This window comes from Carassius gibelio, chromosome A8 (assembly GCF_023724105.1).
Source record: "Carassius gibelio isolate Cgi1373 ecotype wild population from Czech Republic chromosome A8, carGib1.2-hapl.c, whole genome shotgun sequence".
Classification (NCBI taxonomy): domain Eukaryota; kingdom Metazoa; phylum Chordata; class Actinopteri; order Cypriniformes; family Cyprinidae; genus Carassius; species Carassius gibelio.
In genome coordinates this window covers 19,951,539-19,967,067 of record NC_068378.1, presented here as the reverse complement: position 1 = coordinate 19,967,067, position 15,529 = coordinate 19,951,539, and the positions used below count along the sequence as shown (strand labels likewise).

Genomic DNA, 15,529 nt, shown 5'->3' with positions numbered 1-15,529 from the left:
AGAACCAAAACAGTTTACTGACCAAAAGTGGAAAGAAGTCATCAAAATCAAATATTTTTATTTATATTAATATATATATATATATATATATATATATATATAATTAACTGCTTTCTGCAATATGCTCAATTATTGATTTGACAAAACAGAAAATTTTGTAAATGCATAATTTCAGAAGTGAGTTTTTCCAGCATAACACAAACACTAAATAATGTATTAGTATTAGCCAGATTAGAAAGTAACAGATTCATTTAAAGGTGTATGTGTGTGTGTGCGCTAACACGTGTTTGTGTCATGTGATATGGACGACAACAAGAACTGATTTTTTTATTTCAGAGTAATGAAACTATCAAATCTGGAGAGCTGTTGTTTTTCTGCATGTATTTATTTATTTGCCAGAACACCAGATTATGTTGATGTCATAACACACAATTACACAGCAATATCTTTGCTTTAAATGTGTGTGTGTGTGTGTGTGTGTGTGTGTGTAAGTGTGTGTGTGTGTGTGTGTGTGTGTGTGTGCACGTGCGTGCATGCGTGCGTGCGTGAGTGCATGCATGCTCTTGTTTTGTGACATATCAGGACACAACTCTGTATAATGACATGGGTATGACACAGGTATTACAAGGAGAGGGTGACTTATGAGGACATAACCCATGTCCCCATTTTTCAAAACGCTTATAAATCATACAGAATTAGTTTTTTTGAGAAAGTAAAAATGCACAAAGTTTCCTGTTAGGGTTAGGGTTAGGTGTAGGGTTGGTATAGGGCCATAGAATATACAGTTTCTACAGTATAAAAACCATTACACCTATGGGATGTCCCCACTTTTCACAAAAACAAACGTGTGTGTGTGTGTGTGTGTGTGTGTGTGCATGACAGAGAGAGAGAGAGATCGAGAGAGAGAGAGAAAGAGAGAGAAAGTGAAGGACTAATTAAAAAGAGAGAGCCATGGTCTTTAGAGTTATCATCGTTAAGATCTATCTCTAATCTTATTAACTTCACCCCTACAGGGAGAGACCTACAGAAATCACACTGTGCTGTCGCCATAGTTACCCTGCACCTTTTTTTTTTTTTTTGTCATTATTCCTAACATTTGACCACAGAGAGAAAGAGTACTCCACAATATGTTGTTGTGTATATGTCCACAACCAGCAACATCACATGAGCACTTCAGCTGTGCATTTGGGGGGGGGTTCAGTAACATTTATAAATTCCTCCTCCTTGGAAATGGCTTTTATTTTCTAAAGACGAAAACAATATCACACTGGTGAGGACAAATAATATTGACCAATAACATCTTGGCCTACATATCATAATCTAATCAAACCCTGATGGGTAAAACTAAGATATATCCAAGCATTATTTCTGGGCGATATGACAATATTGTCGAATATCGATGATGTCTTGCAAGTATCGATATGTCGATTATAAAAGTCAGTTACAAAAGATAATAGCCAATATCGAGAAAAAAACTACAAATAGATTTGACATAGTCCTGTAGTTACCATGCACATATTTATTCACATGATATAACATGAATGAAATATTTTGTAGCCTATGCTTGTAGCTAATTAATAGTAAATAAAAAATCTATTCTAGAATCACTTAATTTACTTAAGGCCAGGGATTGAATATGCATACTCTTTATAAAATTATTATTATTATTTATATATATATATATATATATATATATATATATATATATATATAATTGGAGAAATACAACAGCTAATTTTAGACAGATAACAAATCTTATAGCTTGACTACAAGTTTAATAAAACAGTGCTACATGTTAAGTAAATTAACTTATCATCATGAAATATGTCTACTCAGGCGGCAACACCAAAGATGAAAGAGAAACATTGCAGACATCAACGTGAATTTATCATTTTTACAATCACCACCAGAATGTCCACCTTCACAATGAACTCTATTCAACTCAACAGCTGTCTTCACGAAACGAAATTCATTTATAAATTCTGGATAAGAGCAGTGTAGAAATTAACAACACTAACATAACAACAAAGCTAATGTTTTATATTAAGCACAAAGAAAAATAAAACAAACCTTTAATTAAGTTAAGCTTACTGAGTAACAGGCTGGTGTCAGATAAAGAAACAAACTGATATGTGTTTACGGTGCATGCCGGCTATGTTGTCTCCAAGCAGGTGCAGGGTGGATAGAGACGAGGCTTGAATAGATGATGTTATCAGATATTGCAATATTTATTAAGGTGATAAAATCACTAAAATATTTTTTCCATATCACCTAGCCCTATTTCCCACTGAAATTCTATTTCACCTAGAAATGCAACACACTACAGAAGTTAAATGTATGAAAAACTCATCACGGTGAAAACATTCATCACAGTCATCAGCACTTACTGTACATACAATATGATCTATTACACTTCTATATAACTCTCATCATAACTGTGCCCTCATTCGCCATCCCTGCTGTCCTTAATTCCCCCATCCTCTTTAACGTCTACACTTAACCACTGACACCAGCGACTCAGTCAGAGCACGCTCATGAACCTACACCCGTCATTATAAATCTGCCCTTGCTCCAGTGGATGGAGGGCGATGCTGCACCTGAGGGTATAAGCAGGACTAGAATAGAGTCAACGGCTTGCATTCTCCACACTGAACTGAATTAGCACAGCTGAGATGTGATCACACAACGCTACTTAGTGAAGTCAGTTGTTATCAATCACCGTGAACGCAGACACACACGCAGTGCACTTAACATATTCATTTGACCTTGTTAATCAGAGCTGGAATCATGCCAGATCATCCTTTATCTCAATCACACAAAGTCATCTTTCATTTGTGATGTCAGAAGACAGATGACAGGCATCCTCTGACTGCTGTACAGATCGTATGTTCTCTAGTTATGACTGTATGAGTAGAACAGGTGTTACAAACAGCATTACCAAAAAAATCAATTTTAAAGGGGTCATCAGATTCTACAAGTTGATATGATTTTTTAGGGACTTAATGAAAAGGCCATAACACACTTTGTTTAAAATTTCTTAATGGAAGTGCAAAACACCATTTTTACCTTGTAAAAAACAGCTCTAAAGAAATCAATCCGATTTTCGCATGTTGCTTTAAATGCTAATTACTGTAGCTCTGCTGACTCCGCCCCTCTCTTCTGTGGGGAGACGAGGCACGCTCTGAGAGATTGTTTACTTTAGCCGCGAAACTTGTTAACTAGCACATTATTAGGAACAGCCATTGTAAAGATTAATTAAAACCCCTTATACACTTCTGCTGTAAGTGAAGATGGATTACGAATGATTTGCGCGAACATAAGCGCATTTAGGCAGATCAGGGGCGCATTCACTTCACATTCTTGTCTACATCAATGTGTTAAATGTGTACACACACTGCCAACACATTTATGTTCAAACAACATATAAAAGTGAAATTACCATCCGTGACCCGTTTAAATAAAAGTTGTTCTGAATTTTTTATTAAATCTTAATTCAAAAAAAAAAAAAAATCCAGAAAAAAACTATCATGGTTTGCACACCGAAATATTAAGAAACACAACTTTTTTCAACACTGAAAACTTTTGCATACAACTATGCTTTTTTTTTTTTTTTTTTTTTTTTTGCAGAAATCTCAGAATAAAGTATTATGCCACTGTTGTATTGGGCAATAAAACAAACTTAACAATTCTTCTGTTCATCTTTAACACTAATGACAATAATGCATCAGAGAACTTTCCAAGACACTTCACTTGATGAAATATGAGACAAATGTGGCATTAATGGTAGGCTAAGTTAAAAAGACTGCAGGTATCATGGCAGTGATCCAGGACGCTGACCTTAAATTGAACAATGGCTTTGGAGCCCGAAAGTCTGCACTGGATTGCATTGAATATCTGCTACTGGCGATGAAAAGATATTAAGAACTGGAGTTATGGAATAATCAAACTTCATCTACACATCAGAACCCATCTCACGTTCATAGATAAACAACATGAAAAGAAGACAGAATAACATTTCATTTGTGGCTAAATACATTACCTAAATCTAATTGATTGTTTTCTTAAGTTGATCTCTGCTGAATCCACAATGAGGAAATGTTTTTCTGTTGCAAAAGCTGTTCTTAATGTCACCAACTTATATACCACATGTATATATGTATATAGAGATGAGTGTGTGTGTGTGCGTGCGTGTGTTTAGACATATATTTATATATATAATATTATACACATATTTTGTGATATAAAAAAAGAGTTTTTAATTAGTATATCTAATTAGTTTCTTCAGCATAAATATGTAAAAATCCTTTAAAGAAGACCATTGTGCATGCTGCATTAGATATTAAGACTTGCAAAAAAAATTGCATCTTGCCTGTAAATACATTTAGTCATACTGCACTGCCAATTTTTGTCAGTGGCAACTTGTCTGAAGCAGAGATAAGTTAAAAATAAAAGGAAATAATCTGCCAGTGCATGAACACAAAAAAACAACACACATTCTAAAGATATATTCTCTGCAAACAAGTTTTAATATCTTACCCATTGTTGCTTCTAAAGTCAATTTATTTTGTTTCAAAGATTTTAAGATATTTCAACTGAAAAATAAAACAAATTACTGCAGATTATTTTACGATGTTCCAAATTAGACTATATCACATCATCTCCCATGTGATTAGCTCAGAGTTGCTGCATATGTAGCGCATTCCAAATCATTTCAAATCAAACAATCTTGAGGTTTCATTTCAGTTAGACAGCCAGGCAGTTTACTAAGTTTTGCAACAGAGGGAAAAAGCCTTTAAAAACAGTTTTAAAAAAGGTTCAATTCATGTCCCTTTCCCCCCTGCTAACATTAGCGCTGTGAATACCTCCTGCGACAGTCGCAGAGCACACCAGTGTTGCATCACCCCACATTCTTCCTCCGCCTCCTCCTCCGGTCAGAGGAACCACAACGATGGAACACAGCGGCACGAGAGGTAGAGTTGCACCGTGCGAGTCTTGGATAGACACGCAGAAGCCCGCCATGGCATGCCACCTGACCCCAGAAAGCACCAGCCAGGACTGAACGCCGTCTGCGAGGATCTTTTTCTGGTGAGCATGTAATGGCAGGAGGCTCAGAGACCAGGACCAGTTAAAATAGGTTTGACTCACTTCCACGCATTGTTGGTTGGGCTGGCAGGAAGATGATAAAGGGGGCTTTCCTTTGCTGTGCTGAGGGTGTGTAGGATCAAAGCATGCAGTGGGATTTGAGCAGAATGAACGACCGGGACAGAAGTGCACGGCTGGAACGCAGCAGGAGCAGAACACTTCAGCGCTCTCTCTATAAGGCCCCTTATATTCGGCCACTGAGACCTGAACATGAACACTAAACACTGACTCCTCTGTTCTTGAGCAATTCAGAATCACTCTTCTCAGAGAGGCTTTAGTGTACAAATCAGCAGTATTTTGTCTTTTTTTTTTCTCATTAAAAATATTGAAACATCCTTAAAAACAAAATAAATGAATAAAAAATTAACTGTAAAATTATAAATTAATCAACTGTTAACTGTAAAATTGGAACTGGAAAGAAGAATCGAGCAAATGTAAATGTGTACTTCAAATGCAATGTAAACCGCTGTGTCTATTATTGTAAATCATGCAATGTACAAGTGTCTGTCAAATGCAATAAAAGTAAATGGAAATTATAAATGTATATTCAACCAATAGTTCACTTAAAAATGGAAACGCTGGTAACCAAATAGTTTTGTATAGAAAAAAAAAATACAAAAGTCATTGGGAACCCTAACTGTTTGGTTACCAGCATTTTCATTTTTGGGTGAACTATCTTTTTAATACACATTTATATTTTCCATTTACTTTTGTTGCATTTGACAGACACTTTTACATTTATGTGTGTGTGTGTGTTGAGTAGATAAAGTCATGCAGATTTAAAACTATTTCAAAACTATTTCCCAATGTAAAACAGAAAAGAAAAAAAGTTGATTAATTAATAAACATCATGATTTTAGAATCTTTAGATTTTGACTGAAAATCAAGACCAAAAGAAAAGTAATTTTTGCAGTGATAAGGGCATCATTAATTTTTATTAACAAATACAAAATGTTTGCAACCCTGGAGGCAGGCCTCTGCATAAAAATGCCATGGACAAATAAATTCAGAAGCAAATTTTGAATCACTAACAACCGTGTAAAGTCAGTTTTTAACAAAATCTGGCAACAGTTACACCCACCACTTCAGAGCTTCCTGAAAAGATCAGGACCTAAGATGACCTTTACTTGACTGAACAAAAACAATCTAATGTGGCCATACCATGAAAAACAGGGTTTTCTTGTTCTTTGGAAGACAAACACAGTTTGTCAGACTTGTATAACTAAGAGTTGTTATTAATTTCACATGCAAACCATTTATCGACTCAAGGCAGAGGTCATTTCCATAACTTGAGAACAGACACATTTTGCTACAGTACCATTAAAATCTGAAAACATTGCTAAAAGCGTAGGACACGGCCCTTAAAAATAATATTTTAGCATATAAGGGGGACAATAGCTGCTGAGAAAATGACAATGAGTATGTTAGCAACAGCCTACCGAGAGGACATGCTAAATAAAGCAGTAGACATTAAGTTATTGTGTTAATTGACAGGGTGGAGTTTTATAAACCGCTGCCAGGCAAATTACATTACTGTGAACGAGCTGCTTTGAAGCTTGTTCTTATATTAAATGGAAGTTAATTTATCAGCCATGTTTTAATACAAAAGATTTACATGATTAAACAACATTTTATAACTTTGGGAGTTGGTGTGTGGCACCCCAAACGCACATACACACACACACACACACACACACACACACACCTCTAATCCCTGTAGAGCACTGTATTGTTTTAACGCCATTTTGAAGTCTCCCACAACGTCACAACAATCGGATCACAACACATTTTCACTCATACACTTCCTCCTTGACTGCCGCCACATTTCGCTGTGATGTAAACCCTTCTGATCTGCTCTCGCGTGGGATGGGAGCGTATCTGTACATTTCACATGGAGACTGTGGGTTTAGCTGGACCAAAGCCGAACACACACACACACACACACACACACACACACACACACACACACACAGCTTCAATGTAGACAATCAGTGAGTCAAACCTTAAAGAACACTGTGACAACTGGCACCTACACAACATTTTAGCATAAACATAATACAGCATATATAACTCTGTGAGCAACCAACACATTATAGAATAAATACAGAAAGCAAGCAGATAGAAAATAAGCAATGGATCATAGGTGTGGCATAAACTAAATACCATTAGCAATTTTTAAAAAGGGACAATATTTCCCTCCCAAATTTGCTATTTCAACGGGAAATGACAAAGCAAACTGTGCCCATCAAGCAATTTCATGGGTCTTCTAGTCTCAGGCTGATATTTCAACTGAATCACACAGTGCAAATAAACTCAGCAGTCAAGAATGAATCACAGTTTCTGAGCTATTTAAGGTCACAATGTGTCTGCAAAGCCTCAAGCAAGCACATACTGTATAACACAAAGACACACTCATAGTTCTATCTATCATATCACCTTTCATCTGTCAACCTTGTCTTTCTACGAAACTTCATCTTTCGTCCTTTTCTTTCCCTGAAACTGCTTTGAACTTTTGTGATGCATTATGAAACGCTGTAGGAGATATGTAGCCTGTTATCTTGTGTGTTAGACCAGCCAGGAGTCCAAGATATGCAGGCTAGAAAGTCTTCAAACTTAGGAGACAATCTTTGTGAAATTTCTAATGATAAAGAAGCCTAAAAAATTGACATCAGAGTGGCAGCCTTTGCTTCAAGCTCATCAGAGTTATCCAGGATGAAAGAGCAGAGCTTGCGGGCAACTCTTTTGATTTTAGTCGCCTCATTTCGAGCCTTTCTTTCACTGGCCAGCCAATCTCTTTCTTGTTCCCTTACGTATAAAAACAAAAAAACATATTATTCATCAATAATGAGCTTTTGGCTCCTCTGGATGTTTTTAAAACTTTAATATATATATATTTAGAGCTTCAAAGATTCTTTTTAAATGTGAGTCTTTTGTGTCATCACTGTAGATATGACCCTGACACCAGAAATGTGCCTGTGGCCACGTGCACTGCATTAGTACTTGTATTGCACGGCATGAGTCTAGTATTACATAATGAGTATAAATGTGAGGTTCACAGTAGGGAAAAATACTATAGAAGTCAATGGCTACCCACAAAACTGGTTGGTTACCAACATTCATCAAAATATCTTCTTTTGTGTTCACAAAAATCAATTATTTGGGGGAAAGAGGCCAATCATTACATTTGAAGAGCTTTCTTTTTCTTGTACATTGTATGAAGAACAAAACTGCAGACAGGAGTGCCTCCGTCAACCGTGTGCATTGACAGACAGAACACCTACTTTTCAGATCTTTTTTTATACCTCTATACCTACCAACTAAACACACTAAAACCACAAGCACTTGAACACTTTAGCAAAGCAGAACTCTGGCAACCACCCAAACATTGCATCATCACCATTTGTATGGGCAAGTAAACTGTGGCTAAGTGCTGTAGTCAATAGTCCAGAAGTGATGGCTTATGGTTTTCTAATTACTAACCATGAGCTTTAACCACTAGAGCACACAACCCTTAGCAATCTATGCTAAACAATATGCATGTTCAGTACACGCTAACAATCTGTCAGTGTCATTTTGCTTTGAAACAAAAACGGACAGTGCACAGTGCCGTGAGGAACTATTATTGAGCTATGTACTAAAAATAGACACCAAATCCATAAATAGACATTTTAATGCAAAGGAACTCACTCCCAAATGGTGCAAAGGAGGACACATAATACAATACAAGTCACTATATGTCAATACAGCTTTCAGATTACATTTGGTGATAAATAAAAGCAAACTCAACTAGAAACCTACAGTCTACTGAACTTAAATAGATCCTGTCAACCTGAGTGAAAGATCCAAGACCTGAAATTACAAAGACGTGATATTGCAGTCATGTAGAAACCGTGTCGCTGTTAAAGGTCTGTTACATCAGTGAGAGCAGACTATTAGCTAACTGAAAACTCTCTGCAAAGAGGACAGTTAAATAAAGGGCCAAATGAGAGAGAGACATGGAAAGAGGACTGAGATGGCAAGATAAAAATGAAAAAAAAAAAAAAAAACATTCATCCAATATACACAACCATTACAGAACCATTAAAGGGATAGTTTACAAAAATGGCATTTTCTGTCCATTTACTCACCCTCTTGTCATTGCAATCCTGAAAGATTTTTAGTTGAATGTCAGTACAATAAAAGTGGATAGAGACCATTAACTGTTATGGTCACCAATCACTTCATTGAACACAAAGGAGCAGCTTGGACATTCTGCTAAATATCTCCTTTTGTGTTTGACAGAAATGACTTAAGGTAGAAATACAATATTTCTGTGAACCATCCCTTTAAGGAACAAAATCCATCACATAAAACAAAACAGAAGTGCAATTATTTCCCTTTTCTTCAGCCATTCGGTCTTATTTCCATTTGATCTTCTCATCCTATTTTTCTCTCTCTGCCTCAACATATGGCGTACAACGGTACCTTTCACTCGCAGATAGAACAGTAGTGTAAGCAGCATCCCTATACGGGCTGGTGATGCCTGGATCCTCTTCACTGTCCCTCTTCCATCCTTCCTGCCATGTCACTGGAGCTCAGCCCGTGTTTCTGGTCCCCACTGACTCATTCCCACTCCTGCTCAGTAAAAGACGATCACACACCTCTCTGTCTCCCTCTGCCTGCATGCACACATCAGAAAAGCACAGTGGCACTGAGCGTGCTCAGATTATCTCTACTGGCTGTTCAAATGAATCGGGGGGAGTGAGCCACTTCTGTTTTCCATCTCTGCTTATTTCACAAGGACCCCTGCAGGTTGATGCCCTCACTTGTAGACACTTTTTATATCACAAAGCTGCCACAAGAGGGCGGAGCTGACTCTTCAGACTGCATTGGCCTGGTTCTCTGACTCTTGAGGGGACTTGGTGCTATTATTAAACCCTGTGCAGCAAGGAGAGTCAGGAATGGAAAATCATGCAGGTGAAGTTGTATGTAGGATTCAGAGATTTACAAATAGAGTTTATTCTTTTGATAGGAATTGGAAACTTTAACAGTGACTAGTTGACTATTTTATGTATTTAAAAGGGATTATATAATAATAATAATGATAAAAACAGCTAAATTTGCACATTAGGATAAGAACACATACACTTTACCTTTCAAATCTTTGGAATCTGTCAGTTTTTTTTTTTTTAAAGAAATTATATTCAGAATGCAAGGATGCATTAAATCAAATCAGCATATTAGAATGATTTTTGAAGGATCATGTGACACTAGATTAATGGCTGCTGAAAATTCAGCAGACAAAAAACAAGACCACTCATTAAAAATGTTACAGTTTATTGATATTTACTGTATTTTTATCAAATAAATCCCTATTGTTTTTGGTGCAAGAAACAAATTTTAGGGGTTAAAAAACAAATCAAATATGATAAAATATGGCCTTGCTTCATCAAATACATATTATTACCTTGCATACTCATATACACACATATGCACATATGAGAGATCAGAGTTCAACATACTTTCTCCACTGATGATACCTTTGGAACCATAAATCTTGAATATTTGACAGCTCGATCTTTCACCTGTCCTTTCTTTCCCCCGCAAAGCCTTGGTTTCTTTCCTTGACTGGCTGATGTAGCAATACTTTGAACGTTATGTTGTGAAAGCATTTCCCAAATACCACAACAATGAGACTATCCCTCCCATCCTCCATCTCTCTCTCCTCAGGATGGGTGGCTTTATCAGAGTCCAGCCTCACTCAGGAAACTCGTCTTATCTGAGGACTTTCACCTCCACCGCTGCTCCAACTCAAACAGCCGACTTCAGCTTCACCACACGACATTCCTGCATCCACTTCCTGTCATTTCAATGTCAGCTCAATGAAGCAATTATTGCATTGCACAGTATCTATAAAAGACGTGCCCTTTAGCATGAGTCAGACACTTAATATGACAAACAGAAATGGAAAGAGTTTGACGCAGATTTAAAAATTATGCCCGGAATTTCTGCAATGAGAAAGAGCACATTATGTCCAGTGCCACTAGCTGTACTTCATGTGCTGGAGCCAATTCATTTCAGTGTTGCCATCTGACAGCAAAATTATTTGCCAGCTTAGCAGGGCTTAGGAAAAAAAACTCTGCAGAACTGAACAATATAAACTTTAACCTAAAGGCAAACTCGATACACAGCCATTAGGCCCTAATTCAGTTCTGATTATGTGCTTCACCACATGGAATCACCCTCTCCGGTCTGTCTAGTTTGGTTAAGCAGTGTGTGCTGAGTGAGCGTGCATGCATGTTTTCATGTAAATAAAGGGGTTAATGGAATATCCTGTGACTGGTGTGTAGACAGACAGAAGCTGGAGGTTTGTACAACTCTAATGGTTTTCCATTACGGCTCAGTGATGCATCACCAAAATTAAATTGCATCTGTGTGGATCAGTCACTGACCAGATGAGCTCAAACATCATCTTGTGGTTAAAACAAACTTGCATTAGAGCTATTCAAACATGTTTGAATAGCTCAGCTATTACAAATATGTTTTTCTCTCATTTAAAATAAGGCCAGGGAAAAAACACAGTACAAACATGTGGCCTAATGAATAATTAATTACTCAGCACATCAGCACATCATAATAATTGGCACTTTATTTATGCACCAGTTCAAGGAATATCCCTTCTCTAATGTTTCTTAAAGATTCAGTAAGATGTCAAAACAATATATGGCACCACAAATAAAAACATTTTAAAATGTAAAAAAAAAAGTGTTTAAAAATAGAAAATCTACCTAGGTTTGCACATCTGCCAAAACAATAAAATTTGATGTGGATTATAAAAGTGTTTCAATTACAATATATACAATTTATATATTTTATATATACTTTAATATATAAATGTAATATATTCATATGTATACATTATATTAGGGCTGGGCGATAAGGGCAAAAATTGTATTACAATATATTTTCCTAATCATATGATATTGATATTTATCACAAGATTTCTAAATGAATACACATTTTGAACAAATCACATGAACCAATGACTCAATGTTCTATTCATATAGAGAGCCATTGGCCCTTTCACAAATCGCACCCTAAACCCTCACGGTCTTCCTCGGAGTCCACATTTTTTGTGATGTAATGGCGGTTTGACAGTCAGGTAGAAGTCTGCAACAGAACAAGCTCAGTGTGAGCTCTAAAATGATGAATGGTCTACAGTCTCATGAGGGGCATTTCAAGTCCACAAGACCACAAGTAAACATGAAGTGTGCCTTTCGGTACAGAGCCATTAACTTAATTCCTGAAGTAATCAGCCATTTGAATGAATTAAATGAATAAATGAATGAAAGACATTAAGTCATTTACTGCCACCTACAGACAGTTTCAGTTTCTCATTTGGAGTATAATTTCATTAAAAATAATTTTATATTTACATATTAATAAAAAAACTGAACATTTTTTTACAATTAAAGGGATAGTTAATAAAATTAAAAATTAAAACAGAAAATTAAAAAAGAAAAAATTCTTTCTAAAGCTATTTTCTGTAATATGTATTTAATGCATTTCTCATGTGACATAATAATATCTTTAAATTATCTTTTGTGGGTAATTTCTCAGCCAAAAATTTAGTGTGTGATTAATATGTGATTAATTAAATTAATTAAGCGATTGCCAGCCCTAGTCTGTTCATGATCAAACTCTACAGATTAAGCTCATTTTTAATTTAGGGCCCCATAAATTCCTTTAAATTTTTTTCTAAATTCTGTGCTCTAGTGAAAAAAAAAAAAAAAAAAAAAAAAGGTTCTGTGTTTTAAGATTTGTTACAAGTTTATCTTTTAAAAAGTTGTCTAATGATAGGCATGAATAAAACTTAATAAAAATAATCTTTTAAAATATAACCACATAAAATAATAACAATTGGTTTACAAATATTTTCTCAATAAAATGCTGCCCAAAAGGGCTGTACAAATTAAAACATGGATGGAAACCTCTTTTAGCAGTGGAAATTTAATACTGTAAGATTTAGAACAGATCCAATCAAGAATCCAAAATGGTCCAAACACTCCAAAAGATGATGGTGTCACTGTCTTCCATGTTTTCTCTCTCACAGCCACACTTCCTGTCTGAGTACAACCACACACTGAATCCTGATACCACAATCATTCTGAGCAGCTTGTCAGATGTATTTATCAAACACATGTGTCTGCATAATCCAATCGTGACACTTGACAAATGCTTCATGCTGGTAAAAATGAAGCGAATTAGACAGAGCTGGCATTGAAGAAAATGTGAAGCAAAATGCCATTCACATCATTCACAAGGCACAATACATAAAAAACTCAAATTCCAAATTCAAATTATTGACTTCTAGTCAATTGCTATTATTTTGGGGGTCATCTTATATGCTAGTGTACTACTAAATGTTAACCAAAATCACCTTTTTTAAACTAACTTTTAAATAGAAAACCGTGATTCATCCATTTAGCTTTTTTTTTTTTAAGTGGAACAAACCCTTCAATATGACCTGCTCAAGCCAGTTTCAATAGGAAATACATTAACACAAGAAAGAGAACACAAGAACCAGAGACAACAGGACTTTGTTTCTTTGTCGCTTTCCAAATAATCAAGCTCTGATTCTCATTTGAGAAATGAGAAATGAGTTGGTTCATTTGTAGTGTTGTGCATATTTAGCCTTAGATTAATATTCATCAGGGGAAATGAGGAAAACATTACGTGTGTGTTCAATATGTTTGATACAGATGAGCAGATGGTCAAACTACCCTTTTACAAATGCACACATATACAAGATGACTGAAATATTCTCCTTTTATCCTAGGCACTCCACCAAATTAAACAGTTTGAAGAGGGGGGAGGTGGTCACTTTAAAAGCTTTTGCTAAGACATCCATCCTCATACAACAAGCCAATCAGCCTAACAACCACTCAGAAGGATAGAATTCCACACTATGTTATCTTACACAACTTACTGAAGCAATTTAGGTTCATTCTAGTCAGCCGGATTCAACGTAAAAGCAAAAAGAAAGAAATGTACATGTGGTAACTTGTGTTAAGTTGGAGAGAGACCTTTTCATAAATAAAAAAAGGCATAAAAGTACATCTAAGAAACTTTCAAATAGTAAATATTTAAAATATAAAAAATAAATGTATTTCTGTAATTTATATTAACTGCATATTTGACATCTTAATAAAGATCATTTAATATTTATTTCTAAAATAAATTAATAAAAATAAAAAAGTAAATATGTTTGTGAAAGTGCATAATAAACAAACTATTTTAATAAATATCAAATAATACGTGTAAAATTATTCTTTTTAAATTTAAAATGAAAAAAAGTTATACATGTACATTTTTAAATTATTTAAACTTATACCTCATTTATAAAATGTTTAATTCAAATTATATTTTTTAATATATTTTAATTATAAAATATATTAAAAGTATGAATTATTATACATTATAAAATTATATAATAAATGATCATTTTTATTTAAAAAAAATAAAACCAAAAATGGCGGTGGCTACAAAACCTTAATTAACAACTTGTTTAACATGGTCTTGAGGTTAGATATTGGTCGGGATCTAAGTCTCAAGGGAACATTTATCTTGGTCTGGGTCTTAAAGGGCCTAGTCTTATCTAGTTTCTGGTATTGATCTAGGCCTTAGTGGTTCTGGTACTGGTTTTAGGGGGTCTATGTTTGGTCTTAGTCTGGGTCTGTGCATCAATGACCATTCGCCTTTCATCCTTTGTATGTTACAGAGTACTTAAAAAAACTGTTTTCCAGCCATTCAGTATCAGAGGGTCACACAAACACATTAACAGGGAGCAGGTCAGATGTACCATCTGTGGATCAATGGTTATGTAAGTGAGCATAAGCTCAGAGGAAAAATGAGGAATGGAATGATGCGATGATGTCACAGAACAGGGAGAAGCCTGACTGTCTGAGTTTTTAAACAACTTCTGTTATGACATCATCATATAGGAACTGGATTTCGACAGAAAAGAGCTTTTATCTGTGGCAAAGAGAGAAAGATGACACACTTTTAAAAGACTGATTTAACGAGAGGCACTGGACGTGAAGAGGAAGGGTGGTGGAACAGTTTGTGTCAGTGCTTTAAAAAAAGAGGATTAACTGAGGGGCAACACCCACCAGAGACTGGGGCACTATAAAATATGAAGGAATGCATTATGAGATATTACGAACACATTGCACACTCACTTAACTTTTATTTAAGATTTCAACACAACATAAAGTAGAGAAAGATAATGTCAGCCATTCAGTAATCCTACAGAGATTATGCAACCCCTTCGAATCCAACCGCGGACACTAATCTATGGGTTAACTGATGCTGATCTTTAAAGAGCAGTATGCAATCACAAATATTA

General features: G+C 35.5%; 1 protein-coding gene across 3 annotated transcripts in view; it reads right to left on the bottom strand.

Annotated features, from left to right (window-relative positions):
* The window catches only part of LOC128018815 (protein kinase C zeta type), a 101,942-nt gene that overhangs the window by 58,251 nt on the left and 28,162 nt on the right, over positions 1–15,529 (bottom strand). Inside the window, exon 1 of one of the 3 annotated variants that reach the window (XM_052604598.1) lies at positions 9,607–10,177. The exons of 1 other annotated variant lie outside the window; for it this stretch is intronic. In XM_052604598.1, coding sequence (XP_052460558.1) covers positions 9,607–9,643 — 37 coding nt within the window. In that variant the 5' untranslated portion in view covers positions 9,644–10,177. Of the gene's footprint in view, positions 1–4,862; positions 5,121–9,606; positions 10,178–15,529 lie in introns of those variants that run through there. One more of the 3 variants, XM_052604595.1, reaches the window with a different exon arrangement.